The 22,322-nt window shown below is 37.4% G+C and overlaps 1 protein-coding gene across 2 annotated transcripts; it reads right to left on the bottom strand.

Moving 5' to 3' along the window:
* Positions 1 to 1,083: 1,083 nt before the first annotated feature.
* On the bottom strand, positions 1,084 to 20,888 carry eif2b3 (eukaryotic translation initiation factor 2B, subunit 3 gamma). Of its 2 annotated transcripts, none has more exons than XM_055152065.1 (12): positions 20,571 to 20,888; positions 20,187 to 20,342; positions 18,529 to 18,683; positions 15,195 to 15,354; positions 15,006 to 15,117; positions 9,311 to 9,400; positions 7,456 to 7,592; positions 7,169 to 7,359; positions 6,839 to 6,901; positions 6,509 to 6,657; positions 4,046 to 4,149; positions 1,084 to 1,230 (listed from the first exon to the last, which is right to left on the bottom strand). In XM_055152065.1, exons 2-12 carry the CDS (start codon positions 20,332 to 20,334, stop codon positions 1,178 to 1,180), a joined length of 1,362 nt encoding a protein of 453 aa, XP_055008040.1. In that variant the 5' UTR covers positions 20,335 to 20,342; positions 20,571 to 20,888; the 3' UTR covers positions 1,084 to 1,177. The 2 variants fall into 2 exon arrangements, with proteins under 2 accessions (XP_055008040.1, XP_055008041.1); XM_055152066.1 differs by having other exon boundaries at positions 20,187 to 20,339.
* Positions 20,889 to 22,322: the final 1,434 nt, after the last annotated feature.

Here is a 22,322-nt window from a genome sequence, read left to right as displayed (position 1 = left end):
TGATTAACTGCATTTCAGAGTGGTACAGAATCTCTATTGTATTAAAGGATACATTTAAAAAAATGTCCATAGCCCAATATTCCACTACCGCAATTGAAATGTGTGCAAATGTTGAGTAAAACATAATAACACTTATTTTCACTAAGGGAAAGACCTCACAAAACCTGTTCACTGTACACAGTAGACATTACGTTCAGACCTAATGATTAATATGAATGCTTCCTAAGGTCACAGCCAAAGGGAAACACTTAACAATAAATTACACAGGAGTTCTATGGCTCACATAAAACATCTCGGCATCATACGGACAGCCCCGTCCTCATCTCCTTGCTTCGTGACTCAAGAACTTCAAACCTGTAATTTAAGAAATGTTTTGCCCAAGGAATGCAATAAATCCTGTGACAGCAAAGGGGAGCAGAAAGGAAAAGAAGACAGGAGAAAAGCGCGAGTTTCCGCCTGCGCGTGTGAGTGCGAGGGTGGGGCGTCCCTGTTAACTGATACTGAGTCAAGCTGGGTGGTCTGCGGCCTACGCATGCACCATTTCTGTGTACAAATAAACCTCATCCCCCTTTTACGTAGTGCATTGTAACCACGCCCACTCCCTGTTTCTCAGCATATCTGCTCTTCACATCAACGCAATTTAACACCAACAGCAATTACTGACACTGCCAATTTAAACTGACAGGCAACTTGGATTTCTGTAACTGGAATCAGAAACATAGTAATAATAACAAAAGAAATGAGCTGGTAGGAAATGGTTTTGAATATCTGGACTAAAGATGCTACCCCCTTGCAAGAGAATGAGTTTAATTAGATTACTATTTTGAAAGTATATAAAGTGTATAGTAGTTCATTAGAATTCCCCCAAGGGCAGCACATCTTAAGCATTACAAGATGGAACTGATGCCTTGGTGGAGGTCTTTCTTTGTCATAGAAGAGTGCAACTACACAAGAATGTTCTTAACATACAGATGACAGTTGCTGTTTTGATGAACCATTAGAATAACCCCCCCAAAAATATGCACAAATATATGATTGAAAATATATGCATATGATAAGATATGACAAAACCACAAACAAATATAATGTATGAGGTCAGGCTTTATTAAAATGTAGACACAATGTACAAAGAACCCATAGCAATGCCTTACATGCTGCCTTCTGTTTGGTTAATTGTTTAGATCTCCATCAGCTGATTAGTTCCCACGATGACCTCGTTGGTCCTCTCAGCTAAAAAGTGACAGATACATTTAATTAATTACAGAAAAGAATGTAGTGGTTTTCAGAATAATAGAATATGAACTGTACTACATAGTCCAATGAATCCCCCCACAAAAAAGCCACCTTTAAGCATTGCACTGCATTTTTTAGGATGGCCCACACAATGGCCTTTCAAATGATATCCATGCACACACAAAAGCCTAAACAAAAATTTGTTTTTTTGGAAGAAAACTTCCTGCAAAAAAATCTAGAATACTGAATACTACATTATAGCAGGGGTTCCCAAACGTTTGAGCTGGGACACCCAAAATAACTATGTAACAGAACCAGAACCCTCAAAGCAAAATAAAAGCGTTCTTCCTAATAATAACATAGCATTTATCGATCAACATATCCCTTAATATGCTTTGTAAATGGCTTTTATTTTTATTACTTTGACCTTCACTTTCACACAAATTCTGACCGCTCTGTGAACCACCCACCAAGACACAGAACTGGAACTGAATCTGCATCATTCTCTGTGTATCGTTCTAAATCTCAGCACGGGCCTCTACACTCTCTATCACAGAGCACCGCTGCTGATCCAAAACAAGCGGTGGCACGGCGTAATGTTCCATCCACACAGACAGCTTTTAGTGAGAAGGAATCTGCAGCTATGGACCCCGACAACAAATGGAGCATGGGACAGAGGTGGAGAGAGAAAACCTCTATTTTCCATTAGTAATAATATTTGTAAAGCAGAATGTTTGAAGATGTTAAGTAATCAAATACCTTTAATTCACACTAAGCCGTAATAAGAATACTCGGAGAGGCAGTGACCGTGGTGCAATAGTCATATTTGTACTGGAACACTGCAATAGGCCCGTATGAGTAACTGCAGCCGTTGTACTACTGGTAGTTGAGTAACAGTTCGCTCCTACAATAACAGGCAAATATTCTTTACATTAGATACTTAATAAAGTGCTTAGTTGAGTGTGTATACTTTGATGTACAGTTGCACATGTGGTTATGTAATATTTATCATTAAGTCAGAGACAAACCCAAGTTTTTAAGCACTGCATACTGACCAGTAGAATGTCTATGGAAACAATTATAAAGATATCAGATCATGTTAAAAAGTCAACAGTGTCTCTGTCAAGTCCATATGAATCTTTATTACAAATACATGTATGTGAATTAGGTCATACAGCCTAGAGGAGATGTCTCACAGTATCTACACCTGACACTAGTGTGTGTGTGAAGGGGGGGGGTGAGGCTAACTGTCAGGGTGGTCTTTAGTTGCTGGTGGGCGTGTAATGCCTTTAGCAGCCTGTAGTCCGCTACAGTAGGTGATGAGAGACAATCAGGGTTTTATTTTAATACTCTATAAATCATAAGAAGCCTGCAGATTTCTGGCATCCAGCGTCCTCTACTAATGTGTGATCGTTTATACAATTTTTATGTCAATATGTCTATATTAATAGATCTATGTATTTTATTGTATGGTTTACTTCACAAGACATAGTTGTACATTTTGGCATAAAACAGTCACACCTTATCTTTAACATATTAGAATGAGTAAATAGCTAACACCGTTCTCTGCTTTTCTGTTTTTACACTGAAATAATGGACTAATTTGTTGTTTCTTCTCAAATGCACCATTTTATTTATTTTTTAATCAAATTCTTACCAAAAATAATTATGGATTTCAAAAGACACCGTCTGTAAAAATATTACCATGTCCATGCCCAGTCTACTCAGACTGGACATGGACAGATTTCCAAGATGAAAATGCATATATTTTTGTAATTTTTTCTAACATAAGAAAAAGAAAGATAAAAGAAATTCCTCATCATTCACATCATTACCCAGTCATTTTGGCCCATTAAATACTACCTATGCCTCCAGTGTTAACACCGGCTGCAACTGTTTCAGACATTTTTGGACCAGTTTAGCTCAACCTCACACTGTTGTTACTTAAAGCGCCCTGTTGTTCACTCAATTAGGCTGCTCAGTGTGGTGGCCGAGCTATACGTGTGCATGTGTGTCTGAATGTGGCTGCGGGCCGCTGCTGTTGAATTCCGGGTGGTCCTGTTCTGGCTCTGCTCTCTAACCTCTCCATCAATGTAACGCACACACAAACACACACACAGCGCTAGCTTTGGGGACAAGAGGATTAAAGATTTTTTTTTTTTAAGTCTTGGACAAATCTCTCTATCACACAGTCTTGAGAATTAAGAAACTTTCAGAGTTGACTCAAACGCTTGGCACATTCAGATACCACACACATTCACCATACACCTTTTGTAGCAAGGTCTAGCAAGGACGGATAAAAGTAGTAAGAAAATATGATTAATTATCTTATAGTAGTTACCGTTAGGCCTGTCATGATAATAACTACAGTATATTGATTTATCGCTCAATATATGAAAGCTGGAACAATATACTTTGGGGCTCAATATTTACCTTTTTCTCTGTATGACTGACACATTTTTGGTAATTTTTTATGCAATATGATGAAGATGGTTGAATTATGAACTGCTGTGACTCATTATAGAAACAAGTGCTGCATTCTGCTACATATTTATTGCATGTTATATTTTTTAACAAAATTGTACATTTAGAATACCTTTTGGGGGATAAATCTGCTTTATGGTTTGGATTCAGTATAACTGTTTATCATGTATATTCACTTAAATCACACTTCAAAATTTGTTATTGTGACAGGTCTAGTTAATGTAGTTTTTACAGATACGTCTCTGGCTGGAGCACTAATTATAAACCTTTCAAATAAATTGCAATAGAAAAGATGACAACAAAAAAACATGTTGTGTTACAGTCTTACATTCTGCATCAATCCGTTGTCCATTTCCCACAAGACAGTATTTGAGGTCTGCTCCTCTGCCAATCACAGCATTACTGCAGATCACACTGCCCTGGATATTACATCTGACAAAAAAAAAGTACAATGTTACAAATAAATTCATCATTACATTTTTCTGTGCTTTTCTATCAAATAATTTCCTGTGAGTCGTGACCTTTTTTAGGCCCAAACCACCATTTGGGATTCACTGCTCTTTAACCCTTGCCAACTTCGGAAGTAAACTGGAACATTTAGCTACAAAATAAGCCCCTGCACCTGCCCAAATATCCTGGTACAAAATGGTGAGCTAAACATCCATGTTAATTAGGATTAATATTTCACTGGGATAAATCTGGTGGACATTTACTGGTTTGGTTAACAGCGTGTTCCAAAAGTGCCGCTTGTGCTCTGGTTCCTTAGGGAGTTGGACCTGTTTACTGTTCACTCTGTTTTTGCTTTTTGGGTACACAGCTCTGAGAACATTCACACTGGGAACGACCCACTGACTGCTACACGGCCTTCCACTGTTCGCTACACCAAAGCAGGGGTCAACCAGACAGAGGCACAGACCCCATTACAGATTCTCCCACCTATCGGGAAATCTCAAACACACTCAAATCCACTGACGTTAATGACATGAAATTAGCATATATATTAAACAACAACAGAAACCTAGGCTATGTGTATGTGTGTGGGTGTGGGTGTGCTTGAGTTTTGCTTGGGACATTTTTGGCTCGCACTCGCTGTACCACCTGAGTTGGCGCTGCTGACCCACCATGCATTCTTCCATGCCGCCAAACCATCACCATAAAATTCTTGGACTGGACACACAGAGCATCTTGTCTGACCCTCGAGAATGTGTCTGCTTAAGTGAATGTCTTGCCCGTGGAGTGACGCACACTCTCTTGGCCCGGCGCGCGCCCCACACATAGACTGCACTTGTATCCATTCTGTTCAGTGGGCCTGGAGGGACAAGCTGGTGGTGCTGCGGCCTTGCGTGGAGGTGGTGGTAGTTAGTGATGGGAGATTACACGATTCAGAGTTTTGCAACATTACAGACAGCGCGGCATACAAAGAGACCACCAAAGAAGCTTCATAGCTGAAACACCGCTAATTACTAACACCAGGACTCCTCCCTGCCATGACCCCCCCTCGAGCCTCTCTCACACACGTCAACCACCCCCCGATCCCAGCCCCCCCTCCCCTCGCAGTAAAGCTGACCCCGACTATCCCCCTTCCCAAACATGCAGCGCTTTGTCAACAAGCTCTGGTCAGCTCCAAACAAAGAGAGCCCAAATGCGAGGGGTTTCTGCGACATGGCCGGGGTCTGCTAATCCCCTCATACTAGGTCTTTCTTTCCCTCTTTCTCCTTCCTTCTTATGTTCTCAAAGAAAGAAAAGAAAGAATTGCAATTTCTTTTCGTGCACGGCTTTCCTCCTTCTCTCTCGTTCTTTCATGGCTTTGTGTGGTGCACCTACATGGGCATCATGAGGGTCCCCGTGCAGACTGGCTGGGGTCCCTAAAAAGGCTTTAGGAGGAGACAGAGGGAGACAGACCGGACACAGAGATATAGCAATGAGGACTTGATGGAAAAAGCAAGAGAGATAAAAGGCAGAGATTTGTAGAGCAAGTTCTACATCAGATATTGATGTGAAGATTTGTTTACACCAGGGCCACATAGTAATTCTGAAGCAACTAAAGCCTTGTATCAAGTAACTAATGTGACAGCTATACCCCATGAAATCAAAAAAACTAAATGAAGACAAAACGGTCAAAGGTCAATGTCCATATTTTCAAACCCACTTCCTCTCACAAGTTTCCCTAAAATCTATAAAGACGAATCTCCACATTCTTGGCATGACAAGATATATAAAAATGCTTATTAAAAAGGAAACAATCAAGGTGTTCAGGAATTACATATGGTAACTTATTATAATATATACATATAATATTGAAATGCCCTCTAGAAGTAAAAAGAACTATATCAAAATTCGATTTTTTTTTCCCCATTCAATTGAACTACCCTATGTTTTGACAGATTTCTTTTCATGATAACTTTTCAATAGGCTTTCAGTTAACTTAAAGGAGACATTAATGCTAAAAGACAGAAAGAAGTTCAATAGCATTTTGAATGGTAGTGGTACTTCCCAAATTCCAAAAGCAGCAGGGATCCTGGCACCAGCAAGTAAATTTGAGGTTAAATGAAATATATGGATGTTGTGCGATTCAGTTCACTAGCTCCGTGTTTGTTTGGAAGTGGTCTCTGGCTGGTTGCACCCAAATAGATGCATTGTTAACTCAGCGCTCCCTGTTTGACCCCATAGAGAAGGGAAAACAAAACCTGCTACACCTCCCATCAACATGCACACAATTGGTAATGGGACATAGAAGATGTGTTAAAAATTGAGTTCCTAAAATCAATAGATTACACATTACTATCCTTACCCCTCTTCAATGGTCACATGATGCATGATGATGGAGTTGGCGACTTTGACCTTCTCTTTAATCGAAGAGTAGTTTCCAATTGTGGCCCTCTTGATCGAAGTTTTATCTGCAATCTGGCACTTCTCTCCAATTATACTGTCTGAACCCATCTAAAAGAACACAAAATGCATAATGTAAATTAATTTTAATATTTTATAGTAAAATCACTTAGGCCACTTATATTACTTCAGTAGACTTTTGGGGAGGGGTATTTATTTCAGGATTATATTTTATTATATACTATAGTCTGGCAAATAATTTGTGCCATTTAATCAAACCTGTATTACATACCTGACATCTGTCAGAAATGACAGCAGATGGATGGACTGCTGGCTCCTCAAACAGCTTTGGGGCCTAATTAACACAATGCACAGAAAAAAAATAGATTTAGAATTATAAAAGAATGATATTTCCTTTATGAAGAAAATGGACCACAACCACATCATGGGTTCCAAAAGACACGACTGAAATATATTTTAAGACATTTTTCAAGCCTATAGTCACTATCATTTAATCTTAATTTATGACAATTGAGTGACTTGGGGAGCAACATTACACATGAAATTAACATGCACGTATGGTCAACCGACTTAAATAGCTGGCACTTTCAGTAAAACTAACCAGTCTGTTTGCCTCAATGTAGGCAGCCAGAGTGTTGACCCGGAAGCATAGGCCCTGGTCCATTATGTGAACGTAGCAGCGCAGCTTCCCCCCGTGGTACGCCTCGCTCATGTCCCCTCGGTGGTCATTCCAACAAGAGCGCTCCTGAGCCAACTGAAGTAGACCCTCATCCCGAGATGAGATTACGAGCTCTAGACAAAAGCACATCAGAATAATAGTTTAGAGATATTTATAATATTTCTATAATATGTAATTGTATTACTGTAATATCAGCAAATATGGCTCACCATGGTTGGCTACATTGTCAGTTTTCTTTTGGCTTTGATCATCTGTGTCATCTTTGATTTTTGAACTGTTGGTAGTTTTTGAAAATTGTTTGCGCACCAGATAAGGCACCAACTCCCCACGAATTGATGAAATAGATCTAAAATACAACAACAAATAAATAAATCACTTTTTTTTTTATTAGGAGACAATACACAATATTATCCTGTGTTTAGGACACCATTTATATCAATTAAATAGTACAAGTCACTGTTGCAATTACAAAAATAATTGAAACAACCTAACAGAAATAAGGCTATGGATTTATTTTCCATTTAGTAACTAGGCACAAGTAGATAAAGGTGAGCAATGCTTGTCTTCCTGTGTATTTCTTTGACTTAATTTATTTTCCTCTGCACTGAACTCGCACCCCTTCCTTCTAACTCCCAGTGTCTTTTAAAGGGAGATTAGAATTTCAATTTGAATGACAAGAGAAAAACAAGAGCTACTCTGTCTATTTCTATCAAAGAGTGAAAGACACTGAACAAGAGAGAGGAAGGGAGCGAAGGGGCCAAGAAAGAGAATGTAGCAAGAGTTTCCATGCCACTTTCATATTTATATTACTTATTAGAATTACTCAAATTGCAATTACGTATTGGCCAGTTCCAACTGATAATGCTAAGGCTTATATTACTATTTAAGTGAAACTACTGAACTGTAACTTGCACACAAATGCAAGAATCACCTGCTATATAGCATCACAGGTATCTCAGGTCTCAGTTAAGTTTAAGAATTTTATTGCCTTTTATTGTATTATCTGTTGTGTTTTCAGATGTTGCGCAAATAAAAATATTTTCAATCACGTCGCCAAGACTTGAAGAGTATTGTTGCTGTATTACATTTAAAGTACAGCAGGTAGTCTGTGACATGGCTTCACTTTGAGGTTAAAGGCCTAACTGCCTACCTCAGTGGCACATAGTAAAACAAATTAACACCTTGCTGGAATATCCTGCTAATAGGACCTTTACATACTGTGCGCAATGGTAAAGTAGCAAACCTGAGTTTATGTACGAGACTCTTAGTTGTATAGTCTTACAGTAAGTCAGAAGAGTGGTAGTGGTCAGTTGTCTGAGCTGATGTGTTTTCCAAATGTAAAAAAAAACAAAAAAAAAAACAACAACACTCAAACAAGTAAAGAGAAGACATAGAACCATCCGATTTGTGAATGTAGTAAGTTATTTGTGAGAGGCTGACCACGTTATACCCACTGACAGTAAATATGAATGGACATAGCTAACGCGCAGGCTGCCACGTTTCAAATAGTAGTGCGCCTGGGAGGCTCTTCTGGCTCCTTCTGACCCTGATTCCAGTTGACTTAAATTGGGATTTGTCACCCCTCTCTCTTTAACTGCTGCCTCGTCATTTTGGTCTTAAAATGTTCGCATTAACTCGCTCTACATGATCCTGAATTTTTCATTTCACTATTTTGTCCCTAAATCAAGATATGAACATAAATAATGGACCAATCAGATGCCTTCATTCCCCAAGGTTGCTCCCGCTAGTGTTAGCATCAGCTTTGACTGACAGCTCATGCGTTTCGTTGCTAAGTAAGCCCCCTTCCTGCTTTCTGGTGAAAATGGCAGGCACATTTAATGACCTCAACCATGATTGGCTCTTGTGGTTGCTATGATACCCGTGGTCGGATTTCCAAATATGGAGCCTGGCTCTAAATTCGCTCCTATTCGCTGAACCGAACTTCATTTTAATGTTGCTGAACGCTCTGGGTAATGTCACACTCGCTTAATCCACTTTTTTTATACAGTCTATGGTTGTACCTCAAGAAAAAAGCTAAAATATAGGATTAAAACAGTAACTTACTTGTTTTCTGTAAGAAAGTCCACCACAGCCTTTTTGAGACAGTAGAGATGAGCGTCTTCAAGACCAGTTTTGATGTGCATCCGAGGGTGTCTGAAGAAAAAATTAAATGAAAATTAAATCAAGCACAGCGGCTGATACATCTGAAGCGGAGATACACATTGCTGTGCTCCCTGTTGCTGTACACAGTTTGTAGACGCTCTTCATGAGAAACCACTTAGCTCGTACTTGGGGGGCTATTTTCTTGAATGTCTTTAATGCATACCATTTTTATTTTGTTATTTTGTTTGCCTCTCATTTACTAACCCTCCTTTTTAATCTTCCCTGTGCATGAACATTTGATGAAAACCAGATGACATCTAAGTCTTAAACTAGTGACATCTGTCTATTGTCCTGCCTCAGCCACCGTAGATGCCGCCCCACAGAGCCCCTGTTATGAGCAAGCTGCCGGCGAGACAGGTTTATGTTGACTTGGGGGGTGCTACACATAGATAGACAATAAGTCACGGTGGCGCTGAGTTTGAACATGTGACATTTATGAAGCGAGAGCCAATGAAAGCCATTTCGACCTCCAGGTTTCCATAAACAAATCAGGCCTCACCTCTCAGACCTGCCCTTCTCTTCCTCTGCCCTCCCAATCATTACATAATAAAAGCAGCAGGGTGCACTCCATCAGAACACTACCTTAACATGCTGTAGCCCATTTGCTGCTAATCACATACACCATCCATTAGTGTTCAATAGTTTGGACATGCTGCACCAGTTTAGCAAGGTGATTTAAAATATCTGCCTTTCATTACTGAAGTAAAAATGCTACAATGACGAAAAACAAAAGCATATGATGGTCACAGTCGACAACGAAGTATAAAAATTGATTCACTAAATGTAAAAGAATTAATAACCTCTGGCCTGGTAGCAATTACAGAAGGGTATATTGTCTATAGGCTCCTACAGCTCCGCTCAAACAGTGAAAAATACAGGATTACGTTCATACCATACTCAATACAACTGTACAGCAACTCACCCTTATATAATAGATAACCTGTCTTTTTAATTTTTGCACCGTTTTCTTTATGACCTCTTGTATATAGCTGAGGTATATTTGTATTACTATATTTCCACATTGTATGTTTACTTGTACATATACATTTATATAATTATGCCTCATTTGGCATGAGTATCTTACTATTTTTTCTACTTATTTAGAATTTATTATTACAATTTACATATTTTTTTGCTCTTTGTTATTATATTATATTGTGTCTAACTTATTTTAATCAAGTTTGTCTAAGTCTAACTAAATAGCAAGATGTACAAAGACACTGAAAAAAATAAAATGAAATAAATTATTAAGATATTTTTCACATTTGTGTGTCATTTCGCAAACAGTCATTTTTGCATTACTTATCCTTTTGGAGACAATCCCAATATAGACTTTTTTAGACAACCAGCCTTGAGGTACATCAAGGACAGTACTATTGGTTAGAGATATAAATCACTATACTACAGCAAGCAGCAAATGTCCATATTTCTCAAATGTTAAAAAGTTGTACAAATACAAAATCCTGTACAATTTTTTCCATTCCCACCCATAAACCTTCATTCATCATGATCACTGCTTAGTCAATCGTCACCAATAATGTATACGTAAAGTGACACAGAAGGATTGCTCAGTCACACGTATTTTACAACCAGCTGTTGAAAGCCATACATCAAATCTTGTGTGTGTGTTCATCATAGTAAACTTATTTTATTCAAAAGCATAAAACCACATGTGAATTCACTGTGGACGCATACTCTGCAGGTGATTCGGAAATGTAGTTATTCTTACACCATTTTCCCATGTGTTCAAGTCGATTTATGAGAATGCTCAGCAGATGATATCATTGTGTGTCACCTATTAGGAGAACATATTATGCAAAATCATCCTTTAAACATGTTTAACCAACCAATATTCCCTCATCATTATCTTGATTTTTGATTGATCCATGCATGTTTCAATAATAATGTATTGTCCTGCATTCAAGACTTAAAGGTGCATTGTGTAACTTTATGAGTGGAGAGTCCATCACCTGCTTCTTTCTATGGAGATGTCACTGTTCTGCCTGGAATGTTCCACAGTATGACATTAAATACATCTACCTTACATTTATAGCTCAAAAATTCCTAGAAAAACAGGCATTCTGACTGTTAGCGGGGTTGCCTCTCCACAGATCTGACCTGTAACTTGATCTGGTTTGGGCTCCATGAAGATGGAAAGGTTCAATACCTTACTGTGAAACATTACAAACAAAGCAGTAACATTTCCATGGAGAAAAACATTTGTCAGACCCTTCACTAGAAAAGTGACACAATGCACCTTTAAGTGCTTAGCAAATTTTTCACCTACAGCTACTGTACTTGTGATGATAATAAAAAAAAAAATTCCAGTTCATACTTGTAGGGTTAAAAATTGTCACATGGCCATACTTCAACATTAAAATTTGCTGCTTGCTACAGTGAAATGCCACTACTAAGAGATGGGCCCAATTTCAAAACTTAGCTTAAAAGTTTTGAACAGAACATCAGTGAGCTTGTTTCTATTATTAGTGTTTTAGAAAATTTTGTGCTTTAAAATGAAAAAATATGCAAATTTTGATCTGGGTATATGTTAAAATTAAACACTAACTACCCCAAAAAATGCCTTAAAAAATCTAGCTTTAGTTAGTTGCTGGCAAGAGTAAGTGGTTTCCAACTTAGAGTATGTTTGAAGAGTACATGAAACTATAAAAATGTATGTTAAAATAATGTTAATACATTAATAAAATAATTCTGTAAAATAGGATAATATTATGGTGGATAAACAGTAGAAGTACAAAAGTTTACAGATGAAACGAGCATCTCATCTTTGTGTTGTTTGTTTTGTTCCATTAATTAGGTCACTTTTACAAGCTCTACTATTTCCCAAACAAGACTACACATCTTCTATTTCCTCCCAAATACATCAAAAGGTTTCCCGTCACACTGACAGCTGTAGGATTTAGCGTAAAAGAGACAATAGTTTAGTGGCTCTGTAGGCAGTGATTCATGTGTCAGATTAATGACTGAAAACCATCTTTAGTAACGTCTCATTTGGTTTTATCTAAACCCTGAGGCAGAACATGAATTTGACACTGCAGCAGGGCTGTTAATATGATCATTAGCAGGTTTTTGCCTCAGAGCTAAGACCACTGAAGCTTATTTAATAAATCTTGTCAATGTTTTTTTCATGGTTTATTAGACCTGTCACGATAACCAATTCTGAAGCACGATATATTGCTACAAAGAAATACGGTGATAAACAATCTTGAAACTACTTTATACGTCTGACAAAATAACAATCAACCAGATTAATTCCTGTAAACAATTTTTAAATATACCGCATCATTAAAAAAACAGAGCGACAACAAATAAACTGCAGAATGGACCAATAATTAGCAACAGAAGTTATTTATTCTACATTATACAGCTCAAATTGTACTTTTCTTAAATAAAAATGGCAAAAATCTCACAATTTTTGCAAAGAAACTGTACACATGTAAATACTGAGCCCAAAACTATATTGTTCTAGCTTTCATATATTGAACGATATGTCAATATAGTATTTATTATTACAGGCCTATGGTTTAGGATTCAAACTGAAGTAAATTAATATTATTTATGAAGTAAATTGTATTATTTTGTGGTATATGTTCATATATCTTGTGAGACTGCAGTGACTTGGTGTGAATTCAAATATTTCCCATCAAACATTTAAGTTTAGAGTGAAAACAAATGTTGCAAAGCAGTGCAAAGAAGAGCGTGATTAAAGGGATATTTCAAACACAAATAAAGTGTAGTGATTACATGAAAGCTGGTCCTTTAATTTTGACCATTAAATTGCTAAACATTAAACTATTTTTTTTTCCTTCCTAGGCACTAAATAACAGGTTACAACAATACCTCTGGACCTGTGTTTAAAAGACAGGTTCCGTAAAAGAGGATGCTGTAAAGGGCATACTGAGTTTAGCCAAAATTGAGTGCACGATGATTATAACCAAAGCAAGATATTAATAATCAAAGGGTATCATGTGTTGTATTTCCTTTCATGTCCATTTGAATTACTGCATGTAGCATATATTTCTATTTAACTTGAAACGTGTAAATTTTCAAAATTTACATATATTTTTAATCATACATTCAATTCACAATCGTGCAATTATTTGCACAGAAAGAAGGCAGGACAACAGTGCGCTAAAAATGAAGGGGAAAAAAAAAAAAAAGAAAAAAAAAGAGAGATGAAAGATGTAGCAAGTTCGAAACAGGCTGTTATGAATGTATAAACATAAAAAGCCCCAACAAGCAAACAACATTATGCAATTAATATTTTCAATTTATTATGTGTTATTATGTATTTATTATGTGACTGATTGGTGTTATAATCATACATAATTGCAAAATTGTATTAACTGTATAGTCCTAAGAAAAGAGCATTCACTAAAAGAAAAAAAAAAGAAAAGAAAATGTTATAATTTCTAGGTCAAAGTATAATACATATTTTTGAAGTAGTAGTATTTGAAGCTGTATATGCATGTGTTGTGCATGTGCAACGATCCACTTGATGGCTAAAACAGTTGGATCTTGTAAAGTGACCTCCTGCTGGGTTGAAGAAATTCATGAAAATGTGGAATTTGATTACAACCTTGTGCAATAAATAGTGTTAGAGTCATGTGTTTGCGTTTCATCTGTGTGTGTGTGTGTGTGTGTGTATATATATATATATATATAAATGAATCGAGATAATTTATAGGACATGAATCTTTCAAAGTGAGCCAGACATGTTTTGCTGTGGGCTCTCTGTGTATCCATAACAGAATGACAATGTGGTGTGTTTTTTCTCCATCACTGTCCACCTCCAGGTCATGTTCAAAGCCTCTTGGACTGTTTGTAAGCATTTGCATGTAAGTGTGTGCATATTTGGAGGAAAACCTGCATGCAGCTGCTTGCCCCCCCTCCTCTTATTGGCCAAAATTTACAGTGGCTTTGGCTCCATGAAGTATTTATGAGCTTCCAAAACACCCGCTCGCACATACGCAAGCATTTCAGAGAGAGAACCTACCTAGAGCAGAATTCCTATGACTAGAATCCCACACACAAACTGTATAAAACATCTCAAATGATAGCTTCCATTACAGGCTGGCCATGATATTGGGAATAATATTTATAAAAGAGCCATATTATTTCATTTTATATAGTGACATAGTTATGGCAAATTATCTAAAAGCAACAGTTGGTTTATTTGGATATGTAGAAGTCTGAAGAAATATTTACTTTTAAATTTAAGGAGTAGTAGACTAGCAATACTTTCTTTGCAGTTTTAAATTTCAAATGAATCATCTTCCGAATGAATATAAGACTAATCATATACAAACATGCTATCAAAATACAAAGTGTATATATTGTACAAGTATAAACTATACAAAGCGATAGCATTTGCACACCATTTATTTATTATAATTCTGCAGTCACAATGTGGACTTGTAGCTTTTACAAAACTTTAGCATGTGTGTGCTTTATTGTCAATGTCATTGTCTCTATGATATCCTACATATTTACTTGAGTTCATGTTAATTACTATGTACTGGCCCATTTAAATAAACAAATACATTTAAAAAATGAAATCCAACCCAACCAGACTTACTTTCTCATGATAGATTTCCTGATGGACAGTCCATCCTCCAGATCTGCCTCGTTGGCCATAAAGAGGAGCCTTTTGCCTGAATGATCCACACCTACAAAGTCCCTCTGCTCAGCTGAAAAATATACATTCATAATTAAACCAGACACTTGCATACCGCACCAAGGCTAGATAAAATCTTACAATCACTACCTGTTTTCTTCTTGCCCTTCTGCCCCGGGACTGTCTCTGTGAACTCGTGTGTCTTGCTCATTAACATGGCCATGGTGGCATTGTGGGCACGGAACAAGTCGACCACTTCATGTAAAGCCACATCAGTTATGAGGTCACAACTCAAAACCAAAATGTCAGTCTGCAAAAAAAAAATAATATATATATAATATATAAATATATATTATATATAGAGATATAATATATAGATATAATATATAGATATAGATATAATATATAGAGATAGAGATAGATAGATATTGACACCCAAGCCTCTCAGTTACACACATATGTTGTAACAATGCTTTAAATTAACCACAGTTGGGGTTTTTTTAAGTTGCAGAATGAGAGGAGTAATTGTTCTTGGTCGGTGGTGTAGTATTACTTGTACACAGGCCAAACCAAAGCACTAGCATACACACTTGTAGGCTCTGCGTTACACTTGCCTAAACAGACTTGACAGTAGGCAGTAAATCCTGTCTTCCTCTCCTGTTTAAGGTATGCAGGACTGCTGCAGTGTCATTGAGCAGAATTTTCTTTCAGAGTAATTACAACATGCAAGTACAATACAGAAACGTGAGAGGGTTCAATCTGATCATTGACCGTATTTGGTCTCTTAAACGCGATTTTTAGGTTCTGGTTGAATTATGTTTTTTTAAGGCAATGGACTGTAAAAAAAAGTTTACTAATAATACGAATGATAAGGTGAGTGCAGTCTTTTGTCTAACTGGCCTTCACTGATGCTTCATTTCAGCATGTATCCGTGTTTACACTTATGTGTCTGTGTGCGGTATCCATCTGTCTGTGTGGAGATCTGAGCTGTCAACGTGGAGACTAATCCCACCATTAGTGCCAGATGCCCAAACGCTGAAGTGAACAGAGAATAAAGACCAAACTGTGGCATCCTTCAGGCCTTAAATGATAGACTGCTGCTATTAATGTTAAAGAAAAGATTTTATAAGGGTCAAAGTTCATGCAGTTGACCTATACTGCCAACCCGGGATCATAACCTGGTCTGAATCTGGCGACAGGAAACAGCCGCGACCTCAGATTGCATGTATGCCTGCAGCAGATCTACCAACACTGAGCCTCTGGGACCTTTCAACTCTTCCCTATCACACACTGAGAAGCACACATGCACGTTCCCACACAGGCAGAGGCGACAGCAGAGTGGAGTCAGCTGGAGAGCCACAGACACTTTGGCCTTTCAACAGCCACCATCCCTGGACAGGTCAGGACCACACACACACAAACAATCCCACCAGCTCTTCACCATGGGCCAGCTATGCCAACATGGCCATTTAAAGCTTTGGACAAAATTATTGTTGTAAATCTATTTGAGGAACCTGGTTTAAATTTTAGAATTCATGTGGAATTAAAAGATACAAAATGCAATTATACAATGACTTGGAGTGTTTAGTCTTTGGTTACAGGGCAAGCTGTTAATTTTTATCTTTTACTTGAGGTAGCTCATTAGACCAGGCACCAGCCATTCTGCAATATGGGTGTCCAAAAGATTTTAGGTTTCAAAAGATTCTCAGGGGGTCCTCAAGTTCTTAGAAAAGAGGTTAAAAATAGATGTGATTTGTGACAAAGAGCACAGCATCTTTCCAGATTTTAAACTCTGATAATTTAGTTTAAAAGTTACAAGAAACATAATATAAATTCAAAACAGTATAAATTCTGAGGTACATTTTTATGCTGTCTCTCACTTTAAAATTAAAATATACTATGTAAATACATATTGTACTTGTGCCTATTGTACCAGGCCCAGCTGCATTTGACTTGCATCTCAGCATAAATCATAACCAACTCTTAAGATGGAATTGAACATGTTTTTCTTTAAGAAAAAATATTGAGACTGCATACGCACACATGCTGCCAGGTGATTAAACCCAATGATAATAAAAATTGTGGGTTTAGGCATACAAAGAGGCGTTTACACTGGCTTTATTCACCACTGAGGATTACAGTGCAACAATGAGAAATATCCCTCCATTCTTGAGTCTGTTTAAGGAGAGGAGAAAATAAAATATGTCACTCATAATCTCTCTTTTCAGTAATGAAGAAAGATGACCTCCTTTGCTTAGCTGGAGTGTACACTGATTCCTGTAAGCATTTTGTTTGAGAGGTTACACCAAATCCCTTGGTGGGAGTGGGTTTATGTAAGGAGATGAGTGAGCGAGTATGTCTATACTGTACTCATGCATCAGTTTGACAGTTTGAGTGATTTCTGCGCTGGGATTTGGCAGGCCATGGTTACGGTGCTTCACTCGTCACCCTCCAGTGTGTCAGAGAGTGTAACTCAATGCCTCTAATCTAACAGGCTGCTCAAAGGATTAGGAACTGGCCTATTCTCAATGGAAGCATGCTGGAGCTAGTCCGGCCTAAGAGTGTACGTGTGTGGGGTTACGCTACGCAACTATTCAACAAAGACAATAATAAGAATGTGAAGAGACCCATTCAAATGGCACAGAGAAAATATTTAACTCGCCTGTCACAACAAAATGTGGCATTTTAAGCTTTTGATGAATCCTTTTTAAAAAGAAAAGGGAGCTGAACTCAGAAGAATGTGATGAGAATTAAGTGTTGTATAAAACATGTAGCTGGGTGCTCAAAATGTTTATCAGTCATAGCTTTTTTGTAGCATCAACATAAACATTTTGGTGGAAAAGATGTGAGCAAAACACCCCAAATAGAGTTCGGCCAAAAATCATCAATATTTAACAGTATACACATAAATCTAACTAGAATGCTGAATTGATAAACTTTTCAAAATCGACCATGGTCTGTCCAATGTGTGGCATATACAGAGAGACAATATAACCTCACATATTCAAACACAAATGTTGCACAGATGTACACTGACTACGGATGAAAATAAATGGTGCACCGGGTAAACTGGCAGCACAGGGAGTTTGAGTTTTAACCATGACCTCATATGTTTATAGAGAACGGGATGAAGGGAGGCATGGAGGGATCTGTGAGCAGGAGACGTTCTGGAAATTGGTACCGGGGTCATGGATAGCATGTCAGCATGGGGGCCATGCATGTCTGTGTGTATTTAAAAAAGGTGAAATGAGGCACTTCGACAGCCCTGGTTGTCCAGAAGGAAACAGCATGCCTCAGTGGTCATCAAACATTACACAAAATGGACACAATGACCCCTTTTAAATCTTCGGTTTTCATTAGTTACTCGTCTTTAACTGTTGCCAAACTGTTTATTTCAGTGATTGCAACACAGCTATTTCGTGTACCATTTATCAACAAACAAACCCTTTTGAGCCAGTAATGTGTGCCATTGATTTATTCATACCTTTATTTTTTGCTGGATGTGCCTAAGAGCATCTGCAGTGCCCATGTCTCCATCTTCCTGGATGCAAACCACATCAAGTTTCATTCTGACCTCTTTTATCTTAGAGTCTGTGCTCATCATCTTCTGGACTTCTTTGGTGGTTATGACTATTACCTCTGAAAACAAAATAAATGGTTAATTTTTTTTTAAAGCATCTAAATACAGCTAGCTAGATCTACTGCCATTTATAAACTCAGGTAACTTAACAGTATTACAAGACGTCTTTATGTTTCTAAAACATTGCTGGGTCCGTCTGGTTTAATGAGCTTTGTCTACATAAAATTAGTTCTACTGGGCATTTGTGTGCTATGGCTCTGTCAGCCTAGTAAAACCAAATTGCAGGGCTTTGGCTAGTTGGCAGCACACTGTAAAAATCTGGCCACACAGGATGATTATGTATAGCAAGGTACTTTTATTTAGGGTAGTCGGGACCTACAGGCTCTCATAATAACAGCTCTGTTTACTAGCAGAAATAGCACACAGCAACAAATCCCTTTATATGACCACAGATCCTGGACCTTAGGCTCGCTGCACCAAAAAAGGCAGAAATGTGGGTGGTAAATCTAGACAGGAAATGCACACCTGATGCTGTCTTACGATATGATGACAAGCTGGTTAAAATGGGATTTGTAATAAATGGATTCATTGTTGGGCCAATAATAGTAGGCATAAAATATGGTTTATATTATAAATACAATCGGTCTGAAAAAACATAACTCATTCAGAAAAGAGAGTAAGTGGCCTGTCATAATAATTACTATATTGACTTTTCATTCAATATCTGACAGATGGAACCATCATTTTTGGGGTGAGTATTTATAGATTGTATCTTTTCTTTGCAATAGTGGGACACTTTTGGTTCTTTCTTTCTGCAATATGATAAGATTTGAGCTGTAGAATTATAAACTTAGATTATAAACTAATTACTAAAATGTTGCATTCTGCTGTTTCTTTTTTGTAGCTCACATTTTTAACAATATTGTAGAATTGTAGAACACTTTTTTGGGGATAATTCCACTTGATAGTTATATTTCATCTATATTTTCTTCAGCAATATATCACGCTTAAAAATGTGTTACTAAATTTTTGAAGGTCTGACATTATTATTATGAGAGTGCAAGGGCAGCTGAAAATATGTAACGTAAAGTTACATCCAGTATTATGTATGCTTTCAACAGTTTACTACCTTAAAAATATAATATAAAAATAAGGATGTATAGGATGTATAAGGATATTTAGTGTGTTTTTAATACAATAATCAATCAATAACGGTTCATCATAACAGACTTTCTGAATAATGAAGTAAAGTTGATGTAAAATGACAAGACAGGTAAAACACTTTACACTTAAGGTGACTTTTGTAGCCTAGATGAAATTGCAGTTACTTAATTTTCATTCTAATTGTCAGGATTATTAATCAAATTAGTTTCAATAGGTTTTGTGATATATGTATGTATATATATACTTCATTTCTCTTCAGGAAACTGTAGTGAAAAAAATCACATTAGTTATTCATCAAAGTAGTTTTTAAATTTAAATTTAAATTTTACATTATAATCAGAATTATCTAGAAGTACATCTTGCTACATTCTACACTATGAAAAAAGACAATGTAATACCTTCAAAACCCACTCTTTCCAGTAGATTGAGAGGGTACCAGATAACTGGCTTGTTGCCTACAGGTAACATAGGCTTGGGAGTGTTGTAAGTCAAGTCAGTCATGCGAGAGCCCCCTCCAGCTGCCATCAGCACTGCCTGCAGCTCCATAATGTCTGCTGAAACAAACAAAAAAAAAAGAGCCGAATTCACTAAATAGCCAATATAATGTTTTATTTCATTGTTTTGAAGAATAGTAGCAAATTAATAAATCTTATCTATAGCTGATTAAATTCCAGTGACAAATCATCCTATTTTTCAGTACTCGAATCCTTACACCAAAGCCGCATGGATGATGCAAACACACTTGCCTACACAATACTACTTAAATCATCACTGGTGCATACCTGTCGGGTTCTCCTCGATCCCAGGAAACCGACTGTCACTGGAAATGACAGGGACTGTGGCGCATGGATGGAACAAGTTGCTGCTGTCACTGTTGTTAGCACTTCGCTAACATTTGTCAGAGCACTATCACACACCGCTTTCTTGCACTGATCCAATATAAGCAAATAGATCGATATGTGAGGAAATTAAATTCCGGTTCCAGTAACCATAGCTAAAAGTAGAAAGTCACTTGAATGCTTGACATAAATCCGCTAAGTTCGACTAGCATGTCCCGTATGATGATGACACCTGAGTACGTTCGTGAAATTGGTCCGTGCAGAAACTACCCCCTTTATTATATCAGGTTCCGCATGGAAAATGAGAAAAATATGATCGGATAAAAGGTAAGATGGCAAACTAGCATGGCGTCACGGCTTAATGGAATTTCTGTAGTTTTACTTGTATTTATAATGCATATATAAAATGTGTGTTACTTGTATGTTATAAGTTCATACAAAATGCAATGAACTTGATCTCTCAAATCTTGTGGTCTCACTTTGTTTTGCATTTAATATTAATTTGTACAATACTCATTGGCACAGTTCACATAACTTGTCAATTTCAATTGTAATACAATGAGTTTGGTTTAGTGATGCTTTTATAAAATTGTCTGCAACATAGGGTGTAGCAGAGCGTTGCTCCATTACATCTACCTGTATGTAGATAAGCTCATGAGCTTATCTACATACATATGTACAACGTTTTAGATTGAAGCGAACAACCCTAAAATACAGAGTCCCAGAAGAAGTCCTAGTTCACTCACACTGTGGCAATCAAACATGCTCCCCCCCACACACGTACACGCACACAGACACAGACACACACGAAACGTGGTGTGAACAGATTAGCAGCCACCCAGCTTCTCTTCCATTCTTCAGGCTTGAAAACTCCCAATTCACAGAGCTGAGACGTAACAGCAAATTGAGCTTGGGGAATGCGGCTTTGGTTTTGTTTGCTCTGGCCAGGAGATGAGCTTGACTGCTCGTTGCTGCTCACTGGAAACCAGAGGGAGGAAGCACAGTGCAGTAGAGAAATAGACAAACAAGCCTTTCTTTAAAAGCTAAGATAAAAATCATCCTAGAAAAATGAGGGTTATGATTACTTTTTTTGTGTAAGTTAAGAGAGATGTCATTATATGGACTTTCTGGTTTATGTTTGTATCCCACTAGATGTTTGTTTGTCACTGTAGGGTATCCCTGAATATTTGTTTTACTGTAGATTGAAATATTTGCAGTAATACAGAGTAGTGCGTGACCTCCGTATTGCTTTTAGCACAAGAGCAGACATTTTTATGTTTTTCTAGCCAACTACAACACTTTACAAGGTGCTTTTGGTGTGCAGGTGGCATCCCCTCTCTCTCAACATAAAATAGGATTCTGGCCTGGGAAACCCACTGACTCAATACACTGCACCCCTGTTCACCATTATGTGCATAGTTCCCAGTTTTAATTGCCTATCACATTTGACCTCTCATTTTAAAGTGTAAGCTTTGTACTTTACATTGCAATGGATGAGTTGGTTAAATCTGTTTTTTTATCCTAGTGATAGATCATTATTGATGCACCACAAAAACCACAAAACCATAAATGTTGAAACTGCAGTTTCAAAATTATTGCCTTGTGTTTCACTCTGAAGCAGTGCAGATTTAGTCCTTTCAGTCCTAGTTTAGCTGTATTTTTTCCTGATTAAATTTTCAGATCAAGCCAAAACAA

Source organism: Boleophthalmus pectinirostris, unplaced genomic scaffold (assembly GCF_026225935.1).
Source record: "Boleophthalmus pectinirostris isolate CB_2022bp ecotype Guang Dong unplaced genomic scaffold, ASM2622593v1 HiC_scaffold_16, whole genome shotgun sequence".
In the NCBI taxonomy this organism is placed as follows: Eukaryota; Metazoa; Chordata; class Actinopteri; order Gobiiformes; family Gobiidae; genus Boleophthalmus; species Boleophthalmus pectinirostris.
Note: the sequence above shows the minus strand (reverse complement) of the source record. Positions and strands in the feature narration are given on the sequence as shown.

Excerpts from the sequence above, each read along its gene's own strand:
- eif2b3 (XM_055152065.1), bottom strand. The coding sequence starts at position 20,334 with ATGGAGCTGCAGGCAGTGCTGATGGCAGCTGGAGGGGGCTCTCGCATG. Across the intron at positions 15,118-15,194 it reads GAAGGGCAAGAAGAAAACAG|CTGAGCAGAGGGACTTTGTA; the intron begins GTAGTGATTGTA and ends TATATTTTTCAG. Across the intron at positions 1,231-4,045 it reads ACAACGGATTGATGCAGAAT|CTGAGAGGACCAACGAGGTC; the intron begins GTAAGACTGTAA and ends GTCACTTTTTAG.